General features: G+C 32.5%; 2 protein-coding genes across 2 annotated transcripts; one reads left to right on the top strand and one right to left on the bottom strand.

Annotated features, from left to right (window-relative positions):
• Window positions 1–118: 118 nt before the first annotated feature.
• Window positions 119–3182, bottom strand: LOC125678425 (uncharacterized). Its single transcript, XM_048916868.2, has 3 exons — window positions 1370–3182; window positions 779–850; window positions 119–540 (listed from the first exon to the last, which is right to left on the bottom strand). Exons 1-3 carry the CDS (start codon window positions 1449–1451, stop codon window positions 215–217), a joined length of 480 nt encoding a protein of 159 aa, XP_048772825.1. The 5' UTR covers window positions 1452–3182; the 3' UTR covers window positions 119–214.
• A 555-nt stretch (window positions 3183–3737) lies between these two features.
• LOC125668922 (uncharacterized) lies at window positions 3738–21263 on the top strand. Its single transcript, XM_056160159.1, has 21 exons — window positions 3738–5814; window positions 6139–6205; window positions 7342–7409; window positions 11342–11504; window positions 11652–11722; window positions 11952–12062; window positions 12463–12720; window positions 14499–14546; window positions 15010–15102; window positions 15224–15268; window positions 15544–15630; window positions 16501–16577; window positions 16730–16769; window positions 17747–17809; window positions 17915–17965; window positions 19176–19223; window positions 19351–19401; window positions 19836–19891; window positions 20087–20201; window positions 20799–20877; window positions 21109–21263. The coding sequence occupies exons 1-21, from the start codon at window positions 5770–5772 to the stop codon at window positions 21165–21167; spliced, it is 1695 nt and encodes a 564-aa protein (XP_056016134.1). The 5' UTR covers window positions 3738–5769; the 3' UTR covers window positions 21168–21263.
• Window positions 21264–21663: the final 400 nt, after the last annotated feature.

Consider the following 21663-nt stretch of genomic DNA (forward strand, 5'->3'; position numbering starts at 1 on the left):
ACATTTCCCTACATATCCCCATGTAAAATTATATTTTCCTTTAGCATGTTTAGTAGCACACCAGCTCACCTTGGGAGGGGGGGGGTTATGAGAAAAATTAATATATCATAACTTTTCCATGCCACTGTCCTTCCTATCTTTTAAAAAATATTTTCTACAAAGTTGAAAACGTGAAAAGTTAACAGGCTATGGGCAGACTAAGGGCAAACTTCAATCAAAAATGAAAATATTGAAACAAAATATGCATTACTTGCCTTGACCTAGACACTCCATGAACAATTCGCCAGCATTCTGTGCACACTAGATGACCACTTAATACACATTTCTCCTTGGAAACTTGACGTCGATGCTCTTGAATCTTCAAGTTCTGGGCCGTCACAACTTCGTTCCAAAATGATGTCCGTAGGTCATACACCAGATCAAAGGACAAATGTTCCATACAATGGAGTGGGCAACAGTTCATCCTCAAGTCATCTACTACCGTTGTTCTACTGGTCTTATCTACATACCTCTTGCCTTTAACTTTACGATGATTTCGGTCTGTTAAATGAAATTAATTTTTTAAAAATTACAACCCTTGATAATTAGTGAACTTCGCATACATATAGCTTAGGCTTATAACCCACTTATTAGTATTGTGTTTTACTAAATTCATTGAAAGATACATGTATGACAATTATAGTCTCTTTTCTAGCTTTAGACTTCTATAAAGGTAAATTCTCTGGTGTAGCATTCATCCTTAATTGACCTGTCTTTAAATATAAGTTATTTAACTTACTAGACTTTGTTGTGTCTCTCCATCTGGCTGTTGCTGGGGCCTTGAAATTTCTTGCATCCTCCACTTCTTTTTCTAGAAATTCATAATTCAGAAAATTTACATCATACAACTAATAACTGCAATATCAATTTTAGCTCACCTGATCCAAATGATCAAATGAATTTCTCTGATTTATAACTGAATTAAATAATATTTGTCAATACATGTATAAATCTGCATGCACAGTGCTTAACAGCTTCTAAATTGTCTCACATAAGTTAAACAAGACCATTGCTCACATTTTATAAATAGTATAAATATACAATGTTTAGTGACCTGTTTCTGTAAGAAAATGTATAGGCTACATACAAATTGAGATGACAGCTTAGAAAATAAAACATCATATCTATTTTTTGTGCCTGAAAATTAACAATCAAGTGTTACCTTTTGAATGCTTTAGTGTACTAGCCTAATTATCATGAACACGAAAACCAAGTTTGATGAGTACTGTTTCTATCTGACTCATTAGTGATATTCTTAAGTTCATTTACCAAACAGCACACCATTTCAAATCATGGCACTTATAAGATAAGACTGAGCTTCTCTAGATACCTTTTGGTAAATGGTTTGTGATATCCTTCAATGTTTTCAAGGTGTCAAATTCATCAAGAGATAATTTCCTTTTCCTCTTCATTCTCAGCCAGCACCTACAAAAAGAATATGAAAAAAAAACACTAGTGATATTTATAATAATCTCAAGGACATAGAAGAATGGGAGCAGCTGATGTCTGATAATCAAACTTAAAATTTAGGCCTAATACTTTTGACATTGGCAGATCTAGAACATTTTATTGAAGGGAGTGGGGGTTGAAGGGGCCCCAAATAGCAAAAATATTATTATCCTTCCCCAACCAATCCCTTGCATAGAATAGAATACTTCATTTCTAATTCAGAGTAAAAATAGACAAACGCGAGAGAATTACAACAATGATGAGTAGCCATAATAGTTTTTGTTTATTATCTAAAGTGGACAATTTTGGATATTTTTGATAATACAACTAAATTTTTTTTCGTTATCATTTTTTCACATGTTATGAAGAAAATGTATTTCATTTTCAATGGTAAATAGATACGCATTTTGTGCATAATCGGTCCTTTCTTAGAATGTTGATAAACCTACCCATTTCGATGTTTAAACTATGAGAAGAAATTCTCAACTTGCACAATGACCTTCCATGGAAGAATGTCATTTGTGAAAAGTTTTGAAGAAAGTAAAATAAATTGATTTTTGTGTCGAATTACTTTCTTTTAGTTCTCTTTTTTTAAACTACACTAGTTGGAACCCCCAGGTTACATTCTTAAGTAGAGCCTGGTTAATATGAGCATGTATGCATCACACCACTCGCCTTAATAATGTGTTACAAAGCCAACTAGCACTTGGAGGAGGAGGATTAATAACCAACGGGTGCATATATAGAAAGCTTAAGATAAACTATGTACATTTTGCTTTAATATATATAGTAGTACCATTCAATTTTTTTTTCATTGATATAAAGTGACTACATAGAGTACATGCAGTGCATTGATAAACAGAATGTCAAATGCAACGTCCGCTCAAACTTGTACAAGTCAAACTGTCAAAGGTAACATCCGTGTAGAGTTAATCAAATGATGCTTTAATTATGTACTTTGAAGTTGTGCATACACTTGTGGAATAGGATTGTTGGTTGTGTCAATTTAGTGAGTGATAACATGCCAGAAACATAAAATTCAGTAAAAAATAGTACCAACCGTCACTTGGTAGAAAAAAGATGATATAAGGTAAATTAAAAGTGCTAGATCTACATTTAATACAAATATGTTTACAAGTAAAATGACCTGGATTCTTTCATAAATTCAATAATTGCTTTAAAAAAATCAGTAGAAATGTCAAAATGCATAAAGGAAATGATGTCAATATAACACCCGTCACAATTACAGGGTCTTATATTATTGCTAAAATTATTAAAAACAATGGACAAACTATCTTTTCTCAGTTATATATTGAAAGTCGAATAATTATTTTACCTAAAAACATGAAAATTCATGTAAAATTCTCATTCTGATTTTTCGCATTGTGACGGACGTTATTTTTTCCATTTATCTGAAATGGACCCATATGTATTCAACTTCATGACCCAATTTAGCACCTGTGATACGTAAGTCGTAATGATGCAAAAAAAAAAAAAATTATGAATAACCTGTAATAAGTTCCGTGGCTCCTTGCAATAGTCTCCAATATTGTTTACAATGATAAGAGTACCAAATGTGCGCTTGGATATATCTAATAAAGTTGGTTTTCATTAAATATTTGACATGTAAACGTAGATCTATGTGTAAACGAGCCAAATTATTCGTCTGCTCCGCCATGCTTGTAATCGCGAAATCTCGTAGGTGGATCTACTGAAAACAAGCACTGACAATCAGCACGAAAAATGTAGTAACCCATGACAGCCATTCCGAACAAACAAAGGAAAATTATATGTTTGGAGGAAAAATTTATACTTTGTCCGTTTTTTAAATTAGTGTCAAATTTATATTTACAGTTCCTTTTCGGAGTTTTCCGTAACCGGAAAGAGGATTTTGTGGTTACGGAAATAGCCGGTCGTCCTATCTGTTCAGACTCCAAACCAATCGGATCCCGTCTTTTTCCGTAAGGTTCCGGTAGTTACGATTTACTCCAAAAGCATTACGGGCCAATTAGGACACTTCAGCCCGCATTTTTCAGACACTTCCGCCCAAAGATAATTTTGACCCTATTATTTTTTTCTTAAGTAATTCCGATCGGACTTGGTTCAAATTAGAAAAATCGTAATATTTCTTAATTTTGACCTTTTAATTTCAATTTCTTTTTAAAATATATGTCTCTAATATATCTTTTTTCTAATTCATGTGATTTTTGAATATTATATCCATGAATTTAAAAAATATTAGCAAATAACGTTTTCGTGAATATTTTTTATTAAAACAATTCGAACATCTATCTGAGTCGTTTAGCCCTGTATGATTTCTTAGATATTCATAATATTATGTATCAAATCACAGCGAAATTTGGACTCTAATCATCCTGGAATAAATCACAAAAAATTAATACAGCCTAAAATATTTGAGAGCTTTTATCACTTTTTCGATGGTGAAATCTTACTTCTTAAGAGTTGTTTTAACGAGCCATTCGATAAAAAATTAGTGTAGTGAGCTACCTTAACCTAATAAATGTATATCTGGAATACATTGTGTTTTATTCATTATTTTATGAGTTGTTTTGAATTACGGTTTAGTAGTACCCGTTAAAAACGGTAGTATAGAATATCACAAATCGTACACAAGTTGCAGGTTGTAAATTTATACATTGACTATGAAACTATAATTGTTTATTTGCATAAAGAAAGCCAGCTAATGTTTAGAATGATTGAAAATGGTGCGGTAAAGAGAATCATTGCGCCCAAGTTTCTATAAGGAACCCCCCCCCCCCCCAACCCCCCATGTTAAATAAGTCGGAGAGGCTACATTATTAGCGTTGAAAGTGACGGCAAAATTGTTTAAAAATATATTTCTTGAATAATAAGAAGAAGAAATGTGGTGAGTAAAGTTAACAAAGAATTGAAATTGAATTGACGGTAAATCATCAAAATACTGTTGTAATTTCACTGAAATACATAAGATGCGAACATTGAACTTAAGTTTTGGTGACAAAATGCCAGTTAAAAAGTAATAGTAATGAAAACAAGTTTTACACATATGATCCAGAGTATTGAAGAAAGGTGTGAAACTGGGATATATCTATGCTGTCACATACCACAGGAAATTGTTATCATAACAGTATAGAGGACCGTGTATTGTACCTGTACACCATAGCATAGGGCCTACTTATAAGAAACCATAGACACCATGTGCTACTTGTAGCTATTGGGATTTGTGGATTCAGTAATAGTTATCCGCTCTGATACTAGTTCTAGTACAAGCATAGCATACCAACAAGAAACCTATTATTACATGTTAATATTCTTCGCTACCCTCTAAACATGATTTAAATCTATATCACTGATTATATTACGAAAATAACGACATTTTAAGCCTTACCTTTGAATTTTCTTTCCAAAATTGCTGGAATTCTAATGGTCACAGTCTTTTCCTTTTCAACAAACTTCAAATTCTCTTCCAAAAATTTGCTGATTCTTACAGTCACAATCTATTCCCTTCTGCCTCTATACAAATACTGTTGTCGCTGTTCTTTGAACTGTTCCCGTGGTAGCGACTATGTCTGTAACCGCTACGTTGTGTATTATACACAATCATGGGCACACAGGCGGGAAGCACCTCAGATCTTTTCTGTAGATCTGGGTACTTTTCGTAAACAAGTCTGTGTATAATACTTTTCGGACATTTTCAAAGATCAGAAGATTCGAAAGAGCCAATCTCAGCGCAGGATATGAAAGACAAATGAGTAAGTGATGTTTGAATAAAGGCACCGTATTCATATATCTTTATGTATTTGCCTCAACTGATTTCTCCTCTCGGTACTTCAAGGAAGTCTAAAAAGTATCCAATATAAAGTAGATCCATTGCTGTTATATGATATCATGGCACCAACTATGGTTTCAAACTCATCTTTCAATTTAATGACTGCACTTTTCTTAAAATATCGGACAGTCAAGGTCAACATAAAACAAATCATACATTTTCGCAAAACCGAATAATAAAAAAGATTAAAACTTTTTGATATAACAATTTCCATGTCAACAGTTTAGAAAAACTTCTAATTTATAAATGTGTATAAATTAATTGTAGATTTTAGGGAAAGGATGGTATAATAGTCATACAGTTTCTGTAAGGAAAATATAATACTTTTCACTATCAATAGTGTGTTTATTATTTTTTTTAAGTGAATAAAATTTTCTGAAAGATACATTTCTATCATGCGCAAAGTTTAATTGGATGAAAAAATTTTATTTTGCAAAAACCCATGACATCACATGAGGATCGATCTACATGATAGCACATGCTCAAGCGAAACAAAGGTAAAGTTAGGCTCAAAATCGATGTTAAATTTTAAAACTTATTCATGTATAAAAATTACTACACATAATAATTAAAGACTAAATCATAGATGGTAATGTTTCTCATTTCATACTCCCCACCTATATAATTACTATTAATTGTAGTGCAGTGTAGTAGAGCCACGCCATTAAGAAGCCAATTTTTAAGATTTTAAGAGCACTGATGATTGGCTTCAGATATAGTAACCAATCACCCCTAGTAATTAAAAGGTGTGAAACCAGGTACGTCATAAATTAATAAACACCTTCGTGACACTTCACCTTTGCATTCATTTCGTTTCATAGCGTTGCTTAACCATGGCCGGTTGGACTTTGAGTTTGAAGAGGGGAAATGTTGTCTTCCAGACATCAAGTAAGTTTTTCATATTACCAACTTCAGGAAAAATACGTATCTACATGCAAGCCAGTGGGGTAACTAGAATTACCTAAATACCCTTGTTTGATTAATACCGAAAAACCCTAAAAAAAAAAAATTTAAAAAAAACCCACCGAAATACCCTCCATCCCCTACCTACCGAAATACCCATTTTTCATTTTATATTATTACATCATTTTATATTATTACAATTAAACTCCCGTACATCATAAAGTATAACTGATGAGCCGATAATGGCAAAGACCATTACTGATATTTCAACAACTGTAGCTATCAATCTGTTGCTGTCAGAGTGTGGATCGTCAATTAAGGTATTCAATGTATAATGACAATATTTCATATCTAATAAATGGATGGTGGAATATTTGTAATCATGGTATCATTTTGAAGAGTTCATCAAATAAAAGTAACCCACCGTAGGAATTTTCAAAATTTTGTTTACTGCTTGATTTATTTCACTTAGAATTTAACATTGAAGTATATGGGAAAAACATGTATTATTACAATATTTTAAAAACAAATTATATTTTCATACTAATCTCTTGGTAGAAAGTTACATACACTTTCTTTTTATGAAATTATGAAATACAGTTAATCATTGACCACACACATTTTTAGAAAATTAGATTTTTCTTATTTTTACAAAGGGTAGACAACTCCTCCAAAAAATCTTACGTGCAAAAAGGTCAGCTTCTAATCATTTACCAGTCATGTGAATTTTATCTGCTTTACTTTCATCATTATTCAACAATAAACTTTTATGTTGATCTAAATCCTTCTAAATTGTTCACCTGGAATACCTTAATAATCTTTCAAACAATGAATATTCAACTAGCTTTATTGCATAATTAACAAAGAATAATATTTTTGTGTCTATCACCGAAATTCAAGTACATGTAACTAAATAGAAAATTAACTTGATTACTCAATTTCTAATCTGATCAAGTTATAATTTGCATAAACTGTAACTTACCAAGAAGTAGGGGGAAATGTTCTACGAAGGCTTTAGTAAACATTTTTACATTAGAGCACTAATAAATGGTACCGTTTAGTTTTAAAATGTGTTGTAGACATTACCACTGTAATATCAATAATTCATTCTACATCAACAGGTGGCAATTCTTCAACAGTCAGAGAAGTAGTCTGTGGTAAAGAGGATGAAAACTTAAAGATTACTATGGTAAGTTTCATTGGGTATTGGGTTAGACAAAACGTCACTGGACAAGAAGTCACAAAATCGGTAGGAAAAGTCACAAAAACGACTTAGCATATGAGACCCCATATATACCATTAAGTTAACAATAACAGGTGGTACCCAAATGCTCAAGTGCTAAAGCTGTTCAGACACCATGCAGACATTTCTTACAGTGGATGGGAGGTAGAAGGGAATACACGTCATCATTCTTATGACTGTTTTATTTTGCCATATTTAACACTTTCAGTTCATTATTAGATAATAAGAAAGGAAAAATCATTAACTTGTTTATATGGCAATTATTATATGACAGTTCACTTACTTTTTGTTTTGACAATCTGGAGTTAAAGGAAGCCAACCATAATTCTGCCATCAGATTTTGTTTTGACAAGCATTAATATATAGCATATAAAACCAAATTATCATAAAGCTTTTTTTTTTAATTTTATCTCAATAAAAATCCCTCTTTTTAAAAGTAAAAATGATATTTTACAATAAATATGATAAAAGGAATAACAATTTTATAATTTTTATCCAAATTTCATAGAAAATATAAATTTTGCATAAATATTTTCTTACACTTACCAAAAAAAAAAAAAAAAAAAAAAAAAAAATTCCCCCAAGATAAGTTTTCAAATATATATCAAAAATCAATATTTTTTATTTTCTTATAAACTGTGACACCCAAGTTTTTTTTTTCACTCCTTCGAATCGGTACGATACTTATAGGAAAGGCCAGGACGCCCTTAAGTGCTAATTCTTATATTAAAAAAAATACATGGAAAGTAGAATAGATTTTCAAAAACACAATCAAACAAAAAACAAAAACATTAATGTAAAAATACCAACGGAACCCATCGTTTAAATAAATTTGATTTGAAATTGAAAACGTTAAAAAGGAAAAATATTTTTGTCACACCCCCCCCCCCCCCTTGTGAACCAGTCCCTTTCAATGCGAATGATGTATTTGTAATTATCAACTCATAATTAAGAAGGACAACATTTGTGCGGCAGATTTTTATAAACGCACCCGAGCTCGGTTGCTCTGTTGATGCGCTCGGTCCGTCAAGCCAGATCCGATCGATTGGCGGTATGTTCTTTGATCTTCGTTCCAATGTGGATACTGATTTTTTTCAAGTATTAAGGTCTTCCGTTTCTATTGGAAGACCGTTTTGTTATTCTTAACAGACCCCTTGTACTACCGTACGGTTTCTGGAAAAGTTCAAGATGTCATAATATTTATTTACATAGAGAAATGTAAAGATGCCCAATCAGAAGCGCTAATTGCTATACAAAAAGAAATACATGGAAAGGTTAATGTAAATCTGCCAAATGAATCAATCGTTTAAATATCTAAATTGTTTAATTGATTTGATATTATTATCGAATTTATCAATATGATCAAATTTCTCCTGGATAGGTTTTAAATGCAAATGATATATTCTTGATCTTTGATTCTGTGTTTCACGTATTCACCGACTCTTTTTCATCTATTCATTCACCTCCTACATGTAAGAAGAAGAAATTAAAGATTTCGAAATATATTTGCGGTAGATGAACTTGTTCAAGTTTCTATGTTGTTTTTATTACTTTATCATTTCGTCCAAATTTTACTGTGTTTCAGAAATCTAAATATCTGCTCTCGACCATAATTAAACGTCACAATTTCGGCATTATTAAAAAGACTTTAGTTTTAAAAGAGAGCACTGGTAAGTAAACAGAGACTTCAGCAAGTCTACTGGGTGTCCTGTTGATGCGCTGGTCTGTTAGCCTCGGCGGGTCTATTGTCTAGTATTTGATTGACGGTCGGTATGGTTTTTGATCTTCGTCCCGAGCGATTTCAAGGGAGATGGCTCATATTTTTCTCCTTGTACGACCTTCCCAAGGAAAACCTTATTTAAGTTTTTCTCTCTATTATCATTAATATTTTTTCTTAAAATTTTTATCCACGCGATTTTTCGGAATTGTGCATGTGGACCGATTTTCGTCAAATGTTTGAGAAACTAAGAAGTAACTAAATTAGTAAATCTTTCATTGTAGTGACATGTGTAATACAAACTTTTAAGGTACATTTTAATATAATTTTACACCCCGCCCAACGGGCCTATAATAATAAATAATGTCTGCGTATATAAAATAATTGAATTGTGTGGCTAATGTTATAATATTACAGTAAATACTCCCCTTATTGCTAAAGACTTATCACATCAGTTACAATATGTATACATAAATTCATAAACGTATACATAGTACTGTCGCATACTACTTCGATCCCGATTGGTTTTAGTGGTACTACCTAATTATGATGAGGGTTTTCCCTGAATACAGTCTGAATCAGAGTAACTTGAACAAGTTATATCAACTTACGAGGATATCATGCTAAATACTTGTAACTGTCAATATCAGTATTATTTATGAGCAATTACAGCGACTATCGAATCCACTATTTAAAAAAAAAATGTGAGAGGGTAATAATTTCAGTCCACATTCCGGTCTCGGATACCCATTGGGCAAGATTGTTTGAATCTGCCAATCAGATCTGAACACTTATCTTTTATTATTTTGATTAACAAGCGGCATGGGGTCCGAGTAAATTTCAAGGGATATGACAATTAATGTCGTATTACATAGTGAATAGATATGATATGGTATAGTAGTAATTTATTTATAGTGACATGTGTATATTCAAAATGAATTTCGTCTTCTACACTATTTTCAGAACAAAAGGTACAAATTCGTTCTTGAACAGGTTCTTCATTATATTTACCAGTCTCTATTCGTAATTGTTAAATTCCACATATAAATTGCGCCAAAACTGACCGTAAATATTTAAGAATATCCAGAACTACATAATTTTGCCTACCAAAAGTCGTTTGGAAAGATACATAAGTACATAATTTGTGAATATTGAAAATTTCACTATCAAAAGTTTGACTAAGAAAAGTGTAGTTTTGATTGAACCATATTTTATCTACCGTTAACTCTAACTCAAAATAATACTAGTCTAACTCTAGATTATGAAATAGTTCTTTCAAATCACTGCGCCAATTGTTTCTGCATCTGTTGTAATCAAAGTCAGTCGCGGATTTAGGGGTGGGGGTTGGGGGGATCGATAAAAAAACCCGTTCTTTTTTTATTTAGTGATAACTATATATCAAAGCAAGAAGAAACCAGAATTTCAGTCTGAAATGCATTAAATTGAATTATCTTGAATCAATAAGTCAAGTTTATTCTATTTGTTTAAATATAATTAAATCTTGAATCAATATTTTTAAAAATTCCCCCGCACCCCATCCCAAGCCCTTCCCCTTCGGACCCCCCCCCCCCCCCCCACACACACACACACAGTAAGGTGTAAGGTGTAGATCCGCCACTGAAATTCAAATGTATATCTTGTAATGCACTCATTGTCAAAGGACAAATCCCTTTTCCAATATTGGATAACATGAATCCAACGTCTATAATATTGATTTGGCCATTGTCTCTGTAAACATGTAATCTAAGTGCAAAACGATGTACCCCAATAACATACCGAATGGCCCTATTTTGAATATTATCCATTGATTGAAAGTTTTTGAAACCCCAGGTATTAGATGCAGAGTCCAAGACAGGTATTACACAGGAGTGAAATTGTTTCTCATAAGCGCTAAACCCGATGGATATTGGATATATATCCCTATCGACAAAATCGAAAACACTTTTTACGATCACTAAATTTTGTTTTCAAATACAAGAAATTTTACTTTAATTTTTAAGAAGACAAAAATCTCGCCTATTGTGTTATTATTAGGATACACAAAATGCAATATTTATGAAAATATCCGTTCAAATGCCAGGGTGCATATTCTAAACTTAATTGAACATAGTTGCGCTAGATCTTTACGGATCAAAAATATTTATTATTTTTTCCATAATAGATTCACACAGATTATGAAGAAATGGTAGTCCATGTTTCAGCATTAGCTTTCTATGCCACAGACAACATGTTCAAGTCATTGCACGGCCTTAATAATGTGGATTTTGCCAAGGAATTTGCCAACATAGCACAACTCAACGGACTTAAACTCAGTAGAACATCAGGTATATAGCTATAATTACTTCATTGATTGTTCAAAAGTAGTTGATCTGCTATGAACATGATACAGATTTCTCTGAAATTGTCACATTCAACTGAAAGTATCCATACACCGTGCTTGTAGGTCCGTTCTGACCGGTTTTTTTTTTTAGTTTCAGATGCCACACCCACTCGTGTTAAGTCCAATTTCACGCATGCCGTCAGTTTCCGAGAGGAAGTGCAGGTAATTAAACATGTGCATTTTATACAGCATCATGTTCAATGGAGTTGTTGATATCTAATGTTTCACATTTTTCTTCGAGGTACTTGCACGGTATTTTAAAGCGAATTTAGCTTTCAAAGGTTCCTGTCATGAACATTCCAGCTAGCACCAACGTAGTGACCAATTGCATGTTATTAAAGTCGCTGTACATTACAGACTTTTGATTAAATCCCGAATTTTCATCTAACAGATACTGAGAAACTTGCACCCAGAGAAGGATGTGCTGAAAGAAGATGAGATGCTGAATACCGCCCACAAGATGTGGAGGAGGAATTCTGAGGAGCATTTCGAAATGAAAGCGGTATATATATATATATATATATATATATATATATATATATATATATTTTCCATTCAGATTAATATTCACATAATGATATATTAAATCATATTAAATTCTGTTTGTTATTTGAATTAAGCAAATACTAACTAGTGAAATTGATATATTAACTTTAATGGTTGGAAAGAAATAATTTCTATCATAGAAGTGTAATTGATTTTGATAGCTGAAAGGAATACTAATTTCCTGAATTAGATATGTTGATAATCTAGCAACATGCAGACTTGGTTCTTGCGGCATATATAGTCATAAATTTTCAAATTGATCTGTCTCTTTTATAAAAGTGGGACTTAAATCAAAAGTGAAATATTTTAGATATTATTGCACCAAAACCTGAGAATTAAATTGTTTCTAATTTTAGGGATCCATCGGTGGCCTTATGAAAGAAGCGATTAGTGTGGCCTGCCTTAGCCAAAGGTGTTTCAGGAAGGCTGAGAATATTATGACGGAATATCAGCAATGGCGATTAAGGAGGCAGAGTAATAACAAAGTGAACAGGATGATCTTTGTGCAGCTTCCTGGGTTAAGAAAAGAATCAGAGATCTTTGACCTACTCTGCCAGTTTGAAGAGAGGGTCTTAACCAAGAAGGAATTCAACGAAAAACTGAAGGAGGCAAAGGTATAAAATGTTTTGCTGCGACATCTGATTTGATTAACAAAAGGCCGCCGAGTATTAAGTGCTAAAAAAATGAAATACTCCGTTACAATCATCATTCGACCTCAAAATGATATCTCAGCGTAGATTGAACAGATCTATCGCCGCACGGGCGGGAATATTTTTTTAGAGCGAACTCCCTAGATAACATAGGATTGAAATTCCATTTATTTTAAATTCGCATAATTTTACAATTATAAAGGGATAATAATTTTTAAATCATATTATAGGGAAAACGTTTTATGATGAATTTGCACATTCATTCGTCCACGGTTCGTTCCTATGTCAATATTCTGTTGTATCGAAGATTACATTGATTGATTAGGTATTGTTTAATGTCCTTATAGAGAAATTTTCATTTTATCATTATGGAGACGCAACCATTGCCGGCGAAGGGCTGCAAATTTTAGTCTATGCTCGGCGCTTACGGCCTTTTAAGCAGGGATGGATCTTTATCGTGCCACACCTGCGGTAACACTTGGTCTCGGCTTTTGCGGATTCTTTCGAAAGACCGCCCCATTCAGTCGCCTCTTCCGACTAGTAAGGGGTACTAAGGACCTATTGTATGTAACTCGCATTTCCACGAAGATGAGAGAGTCCGGAAATATTCGCGGTTTTAACGTAGGTCGCGGGTTTGCTTGCGTCATCGTTTTTGGATACGCAAATCCTAAGACTCGCTTTTTTTAATGTGCAGTACGTAGGTCATTGATTGAATATGGAGAACGTAATACTGATATCTTATAAATATTACCAACAGTTATTATCAAAGTAGAACATGCATCGTTTAATTCTGTGAACTACTTCATAAAATCTAGCAGCGGACAACATGGGGAGGCGAGATAGCTGGCTATGTTAGGAATGACTTTATTAGGGTTTTGAGAACCAGCTGGAAACAATCGGACGGGGTTCCCAAGTTAATATTTTTCAAGTTTTATTCAGAGATGTGACGCGTTTATGGCGGACATTTGAAAATGGCGAGTTCATAACTTTATTCCTACGCCATCATACTAATTTCGTAAAGATCAGACAACATTGAATAATTGAAACGTTGGGCAGGGATATCCTGTATATAACAAAAAGTTTCAAAATTTGAGTCTTGCTGGTAATGTCTCTGAAAACACTTTCAAAACCCCATGGAAAATAATGAGCAGGATTTTTGACTAATATCTGATGGCCATTTGAAATGTGTGTATACAGTAGGGAAAGAGAGAGAGATGGAGAGGGCTTAAATAGGCTATGCCTGTTGCCCCATCCCATTCACTTTGTGAATAAAATATAGTATAAATAAGAGAGACTTTTCCCCCTAGAATCTGGACACATAACTGGTGGTCATTTTGAAACGTGAGAGAGAGATAATCGATCGTATTTACAAATAAATGCCGGTATTGGGGAACAGCAAGTAAACAATCTAATATATTATTAGCTGCGCAATATGATTAAAATATATTTATCAAGCATTCTTCACACCACAATGAAATGGTTGTCAATACAATTAGTAAAGATATGGAAGCCTAAAATATTGGACATTTATTTATCATTTTATTTAATTATTATTTTAATATTTTTTATAGAGAGACAAAATTAAGATATGCTTGCTAATACATAGGTTGTAGTTGACATCAGTATTTAAAGTGTGAAATACCTAGGAAAAATTAGGTGTCTGCTTAATTTTAAGGAATAATCTGACTGTGCTCTTGGGAAAATGTGCCTTTCAAATGATTGATTAATATGATGTTTTCTAGAGTAAACCCGAGAAGGATATTACCTCTAGAAAAAGACTTGGACCTGAGGTATGTTGATTTTCATATGGACCTAGTGCAGTCATGCGTGGTAGTTTCATCATAGGTTTAACGTGCCTTTGATCTACAATACTTAATGATTTTTAGGTATTTTTGATATTTGTTTGAAAAATACGTATCATAGGCGGATCCAGTAATTTTTTAAATGGGGATGGGGGGTGGGTGGGGATGAGGTAATTTTTTTCCCACAGATTTGACGAGATAACCCTAAAAATAGTTGAAATATTGTGCGTTTTTCTTTGATGGAACGAGTGTCAACCGGCGAAAGGTACATCATCGTTTAGGAAAATCGTGGCTTCAGCGATATATGAAATTCCTGTATTTGATTATAATGAAGATATAGTGTTGATTGAATGTGATTCAATGTGATTAGGCCTAGTTCAGTAGCCCAGTTTTATTTTAAATTATATTGTTGATCTTGTACCCCTAACAGAAGCAAAGTTTGATATTGTAGTTCCACGTGAGAGAACTGAAAGAGAGAAATGCAGCATTGGAAGAGAGGAACATTGCTCTTCGTCGGAGAATTCTTCAGTTGGAGAAGAAAGTGGTATAAAAACAAATTGCATCTCTTATTAAATTCATAATTGCTGTGAATTTCAAGAATTTTTTTCTTAGATGTATGTATGTACAGTTTATATAATACAAGCGTGTCCTCCTTTTTGATTTAGGAAACTGCTTCAAGTTCAAACAAAAGGAAAAAACAGGACATCTATGTAAGAATATACATATGCTTATTAGTCAATCATGTTTCTCCTTTCTTTTCCAATCATTTTTGCCATTAAGAATAAATTGACCAAATTGATTCCATGTCATTATAAAAATATAGCTATAATATAGTGTATTGAATGATATTTTTTTTTGGAGACATGGATCATAGAATCATGCATGAGACCAATTAGTATATATATGTACAGATAAACAGACAATTTCTTTGCAACATATTAACAATTAATAGGAATGAAAGTAATTGCATGAACTAATTTTTCAGGACTTTGAAAGTGAAAGTGATGAAGATGTGCAACAATCAATTGACATCAATTTGTTTGAAGAAGTAGAAATTCCAACATCGGAGACTGTAAGAATTTAAAGTTCTCTATCCCAAATGTAATGTTTTCAGATTCTAAGGCCATCTTTATTTTAAATAAAAAGTTTTGAGTTTTGTAAATATGAACTTCGTATTTGGCTATTTCTCTAATGTAAGCTGTCCAGTGCTTGCTGACAAAAAATCAGGACTAATTTTAAGGATGATATTAAGAAATCTCAAGGCTAAAATTAGGAACTCAAGAACTAAATTTGGACAGAGTTTTACATTTAAATGTACCTTAAATGCAAATTTTACAATGAATAACTCATGAAAATACTGTGAGTGCAGGAAGGGCATTTTCCAGGGTTCCATTATCCCAGCTGTTATTGGCTACAGTGCATAACATTTATTTGATAGTAACATCTTTGTTACAGTCACAACCATTAAACAATATAGACACATGGATTCACTGGTTAAATGCCTTTCACTGCATTACCTGGATAAGATCTGCAAACTACTTTTAGACATATTCATTATGAATAGTTAAATACATTTTCAAAATGGCTAGAGTAGCAATATTAAAAAATAAATAAATAAGGGAAATGACACAAAGAATGTGGACCATTTTAGGATTTCCCCTTCAATTCAACATAATTTTTACAAAGTTTAGCAAAGCTAAAAAAAAGTTAGGATTTCTTAGAAATTGTAGGGCTGCTGAACAGCCTGCTAATGCTAATATTTCACTAATCAAATGTTAAACGGATATTAGTTCATTGGCCCAGTGGGTTTTTAGAAGAATTCAAAAATGTTAAAAGTTTACAGAGTATAAAGAATTACAAGTTCTATGACAATTACAAAATTACAAGTTGAAAGATTACAAGTATAATCCTTCATTTGTTCATTAGTGTTACTTTTTCATAGATAAGCCACGGTGACACAATCACAGATGATTATGTGGACAATGTGATTGTTATAACTCCAGCAAAGCCGTACTCTCGGTAAATCTTTACTTTTTTACATTTATTCAAATCTTAAAATTAATTTCTTACAATTTGCTATTCAAATTCTGAAATATACATATTTACTTACATGCTGGAATCTTAATGAGAGTTTTTAATGAATGAAGACCCTTATATTGATTATTTTTCAGCTACGTGGAATTGCCCATCACTTTGGCTGATTCAGTAAATGTATGTATTCAAATCCAATCAAGATCAGCTTCCTGTGTTTATTCAGTGTTAATTATATTTTTTATTTGTTATCCATTCATAATATTTCCACTGTAATGTATGATTTGTTCAATGATGAAAAAATGCTTCATTTTTAGCTCACCTTAGCTAAAAGCTGAAGTGAGCTTTTCTGATCACCCGTAGTCCGGCGACCGTCCGTCTGTAAACTTTTAACATTTTTGACTTCTTCTCAAAACCCACTGGGCCAATTTCAACAAAAGTTGGCACAAAGCATCCTTAGGTAAAGGGAATTAAAAAAATTTAAAATAAAGGGCCAGGCCACCTTCCAAGGGGAGATAATCAAGAAAAGGTAAACAGAGTAGGGTCATTAAAAAACATTCTTCTTAAGAACCACTGGGCCAGAAAAGATGAAATTTATAGATAAGTTTTATGAAGTAGTGCAAATTCCAAATTACTAAAATCATGGCCCCTGGGGGTTGGATGGGGCCACAAGAGGGGATCAAAGTTTTACATACAAATATATAAGGAAAATCTTTAAAAATCTACCTCTCAAGAACCACTGAGCCAGAAAAGCTGAGATTTATATGAAAGTTTCTTGATATAGTGCAGGTTCAGGTTTGTTAAAATCATGGCCACCGGCGGTAGGATGGGGCCACAAGGTGAATCAAAGTTTTACATACAAATATATAGGAAAAATCTTTAAATATCTTCTCAAGAACCATTGGGCCGAAGAAGTTCACATTTACATGAAAGCTTTCTGACATAGTGTAGATTCAAGTTTGTAAAAACAATGGCCTCCAGGGGTAGGTTGGAGCCATAATAGGGACTACGGTTTTACATGCAAAAATATATGGAAAATCTTCTGATATGGACCAAGGTGATTCAGGTGAGCAATGTGGCCCATGGGCCTCTTGTTACCATTGATTAAAGGTGATTGATTTTCTCCAGAATATATTATCTAACATACACATTTGCAGGAAACTCAAAGTGTTGGCGAAACCAATGAACAATGCGAGATTAATACCATTATTGACCATGAGGTAGTTTTTAATGCGACATTAATACTTGCAATTTAATTCATGCTGTACATACATCTCATAGTCCATATGTAGATTTTTCAAGTAAACATTTCTATTCTCCTGCAGGAAGTACTCTTCACAACACTTCAGGACCTAAGAGACTCTAGCAAAGAACAGGTAAATAGAATATTAATTGTGCTTCAAAACAGTTTTAAAATCCAGAGACTGAGGGGAGTTTCTTGGGATTGGTATTGTTCTTAGTTCACCAGAGCTGAAGATGCCATTGAGCTTCTCTTATCGAAAATATTGTCTGTTCTTGTCATTGTAAACTTTTCGCATAAATTCCATCTTGAACTTCATTAGAACCACTGGACTAATTTCAAACCTAGGAGATAATCCAGCAAATAAAAATCATCACAGGAACCTCTTTAGAAACTTCCTTACATACTACAGATTCACATTTGTATGGGGTAGGTAGGGGCCACAATAGTCTTCTTCCTTAAGGATCAAAGTTTTACAAGCAAATAAATATATGGAAAATCTTTAAATATGGGCCAAGGTGACTCAGATGAGCAATGTGGCCCATGGGCGTCTTGTTAAATGTGCATATTGTTGGGACGGGAGGATCCAATTATTTTCCTAAAAGCTTTTGTTTTTCTAAGAGGGGTGGAGGATTTTGAATAGTTGGTGAACACTTCTCCTATATGGCTTATCCGATGGATTTTAAACGTTTTACAATGCTTTATTGCCATTTGTAGATTGGATATTTCCTAAAAGTGATAAGTGATCTAGGAGGAATGGGAATTGATGATGTTAAAATAGTTTGTGAACTCTTCTCCTATGTGGCTTATCAGAGTTCATAATCTCTATGTTCCTGCCCATGCTTTCTCCTTCATGCCATGCAGTACATCAGGGGGGGGGGGGGGGGGGGGTTCATTTGGAGCAATAGCTTCTAATTTGGACTGGGGAGACATTTGTTATTCATATCAATCTCTAGTGCAATTAAGTTTGTTCATCATTGATTTAGTTTGTTCACACGGCTCCTAGGTGTAGTATGGGGCGTCAACAGGGAATCAATTTTTATATCATATATGGGAATTTTTTGATAGTTGATATTTCACAATCTATATCATCTCATGTATAACTTTTCTGTTGAGCGTATGGAAGGGATAGGTTATCCCCCAAATTTTACAATCTAATTGTTCATGTCATTGGTAATTTTAGTACTTGATATAGTATTTGTATTTAACCTTGAATCCTCATAATGGACCCAGCACTTTTAGATATTGAGTGTTGAGAGTATATGTGTAAATATATGTGCATGTAAAATGAATAACAATTTCGATATTGCTATATTTACATATATTGTGTAATTTAATAATTTAAGGCTGATGAGGAGAAGGAAAAAAATGAGGAGGCAGATGTTGCAAATGAGGTAATACTATTAACTGCTCTCTATTAAAACTGTTTCATTGACAAATACACTGTATATGTGCATGTACAATGAATAACAATCTTGATATTACTATATTTACATATATCGTGTAATTTCATAATTTAAGGCTGATGAGAAGGAGAAGGAAAGAAAGGAGAAGGCAGATGTTGCAAATGAGGTATATATTAATTTACTGCTCTATTATAGAAACTGTTTCATTGACAATTGACTTCTTTTAAACTTTTTTCAATTTTAAACTTTGAGTAAAATAAGTTAGTTTGAAAATGATTTGCAGGAAGGATTGAGAAATACATGTATTTAAAAAAAAACATTTGAAAACGTAGTTATAAATTAAAGATGTGTCCTATTAAATTAAGTTACCTTCATGTTTTGTCAAAATTGGCATCGGGGAAGTTAACATTGGAGAAATATGTAGAAATTATAATGCAACTCAACAAAAATTATGTCAAAAACAAATTGTCAGATCTATATCTTATTTAGTCCTGTGCCATTAGGACTATGTTGGTGTCACTAATTAAGATATAATGCAGACTGATATCATGAGAAAGAAATGTTACTATACACTAACAATTTAAGTTGGTTTTCTTTCAGAATGAATGTTTTATAGAAGTAGGACAATTTGTCATGGCAAAGGATGAGGGTGACTGGTAATTTCAATCCAATGTTTTACATTCACTATATAAAATTAAGCAGGAATGTTTCAATATTTTAAATCCTTCTAAATTGTGTCTTTAATATGTATCACAGTGCTTTTATTATGAGAGCATCATTTAATTGCTATACTTTTTGCATCTTTAGAATTAAGACAGTTTTATTAAGTAACACTCTTGTACATTTTCCAGGTATAAAGCTAAAGTTTTATTAAAGAAAAAGAACATGGTCAAAGTTCACTACCTGGGATATGGTTCCCAGTTTGACAAATGGGTACAATATGTAGAGGCAAAGCCATATGAGTTTGTAAGTTTTACTCTATGTTGATTATGCCCCAATATTGATCATAGTAATTTAGTGGTAGAGCATCTGCTTTTTAACTTAGTTGTAGTAAGTGTGAGTCCTGCTTAATGTGCCATGACATGACGTCAAACCTAAGACATTAACACTCAACATTTAGAAGTGAGAAACATGGGTCTTTTAAATATGACCTGTAATCTTGTAAATACATATTCAAAGAAAAACACACAGTAATTAATTATTACAATAGTGGTTTTAACAACATAGTATTGATTAACAAAATTTTCTTCATCAACATTTATTAGAGATGACAAATTGGCTTACATTAATTATCACAAAATATTTATTGCGTTATTTGCAACTTGATTAATTTAATCATATGCCATCAAGTACAAGGAGATCCATTAAATTACCACCCGTTATATATGCAAAGCTTATGTCATTTAGTGCTGTATTAAACTTGTGGTTGATTACCAAATGAGGCTGATATAATTAATTTATTGGAGTTATTGATTGAGTGTATGAATAAGAAATATTAATACTTTAGAAAGATAACCACCAAAACAAGTGATTTGTATTCTTTATTTTCTGTCTGTTCTTTAGTCTGTTGGTGAAAAAGTAAAAGCCAAGTGGGAGGATGGCTATTTCTATAAAGCCACAATTACAGATATTGAAGGAAAAGGTACATAATTTGACTTAATCTTTTACATATTATATACAAGTATTTATATAAATCTGATAATTGTTATAATATTCTAAGCACAAATGTGAACTTGTGTAAATTGTGGTAAAGCAATAAATTCAAGACTAATTCCTGTGGGTTTTAATTTGTGTTATATATATATAACACAAATTAAAACCCACAGGAATTAGTCTTGAATTTATATATATGTGTGTGTTTTCTTTTCTTCAGTGTATTCTGTACTATTTGACGATGGTGTGTCTGCAAAGACAGAGGACATCAAGCTCTGATGGTTGCCAACACAAAAAAAACTTTAAACTGATGTCAACAATTAATATTTATTTGTCATGTAGGTTTACTAATATTAAAATACATTTGTTATTTAATAATTATTGTTTGTTGTTACTTAATGCCCAGCTGATATTGATGATTATTATATAATCCTTCAATATAGGGTAGTGATCAAATTTATGCTAAACACATTTAAGGAATACAAAGATAGGCTGCAGTTTCTTTTTTTTTTTTAAATAATGTCTGCATGTTATTGAATGAGTTGTTGTGATGATGGACAACTTGGGTAGGGGACTGGAAATCAATAAAACATACTTTGAGACAGTGAATTTATTTCCGGTGTAAATATCATGATTTCTTTCATATTATATTGATTAAAAAATAACTAAACCTCTTAAGTTTTAGAGTGTTTTACTAATGATTTTGATTTAAGATATGTTCCGAATTGCATTTAGCATTTTAACCAATGTTGATATGCTTTTAAATCAATACAAA

Source organism: Ostrea edulis, chromosome 1, assembly GCF_947568905.1.
Source record: "Ostrea edulis chromosome 1, xbOstEdul1.1, whole genome shotgun sequence".
Lineage (NCBI taxonomy): Eukaryota > Metazoa > Mollusca > Bivalvia > Ostreida > Ostreidae > Ostrea > Ostrea edulis.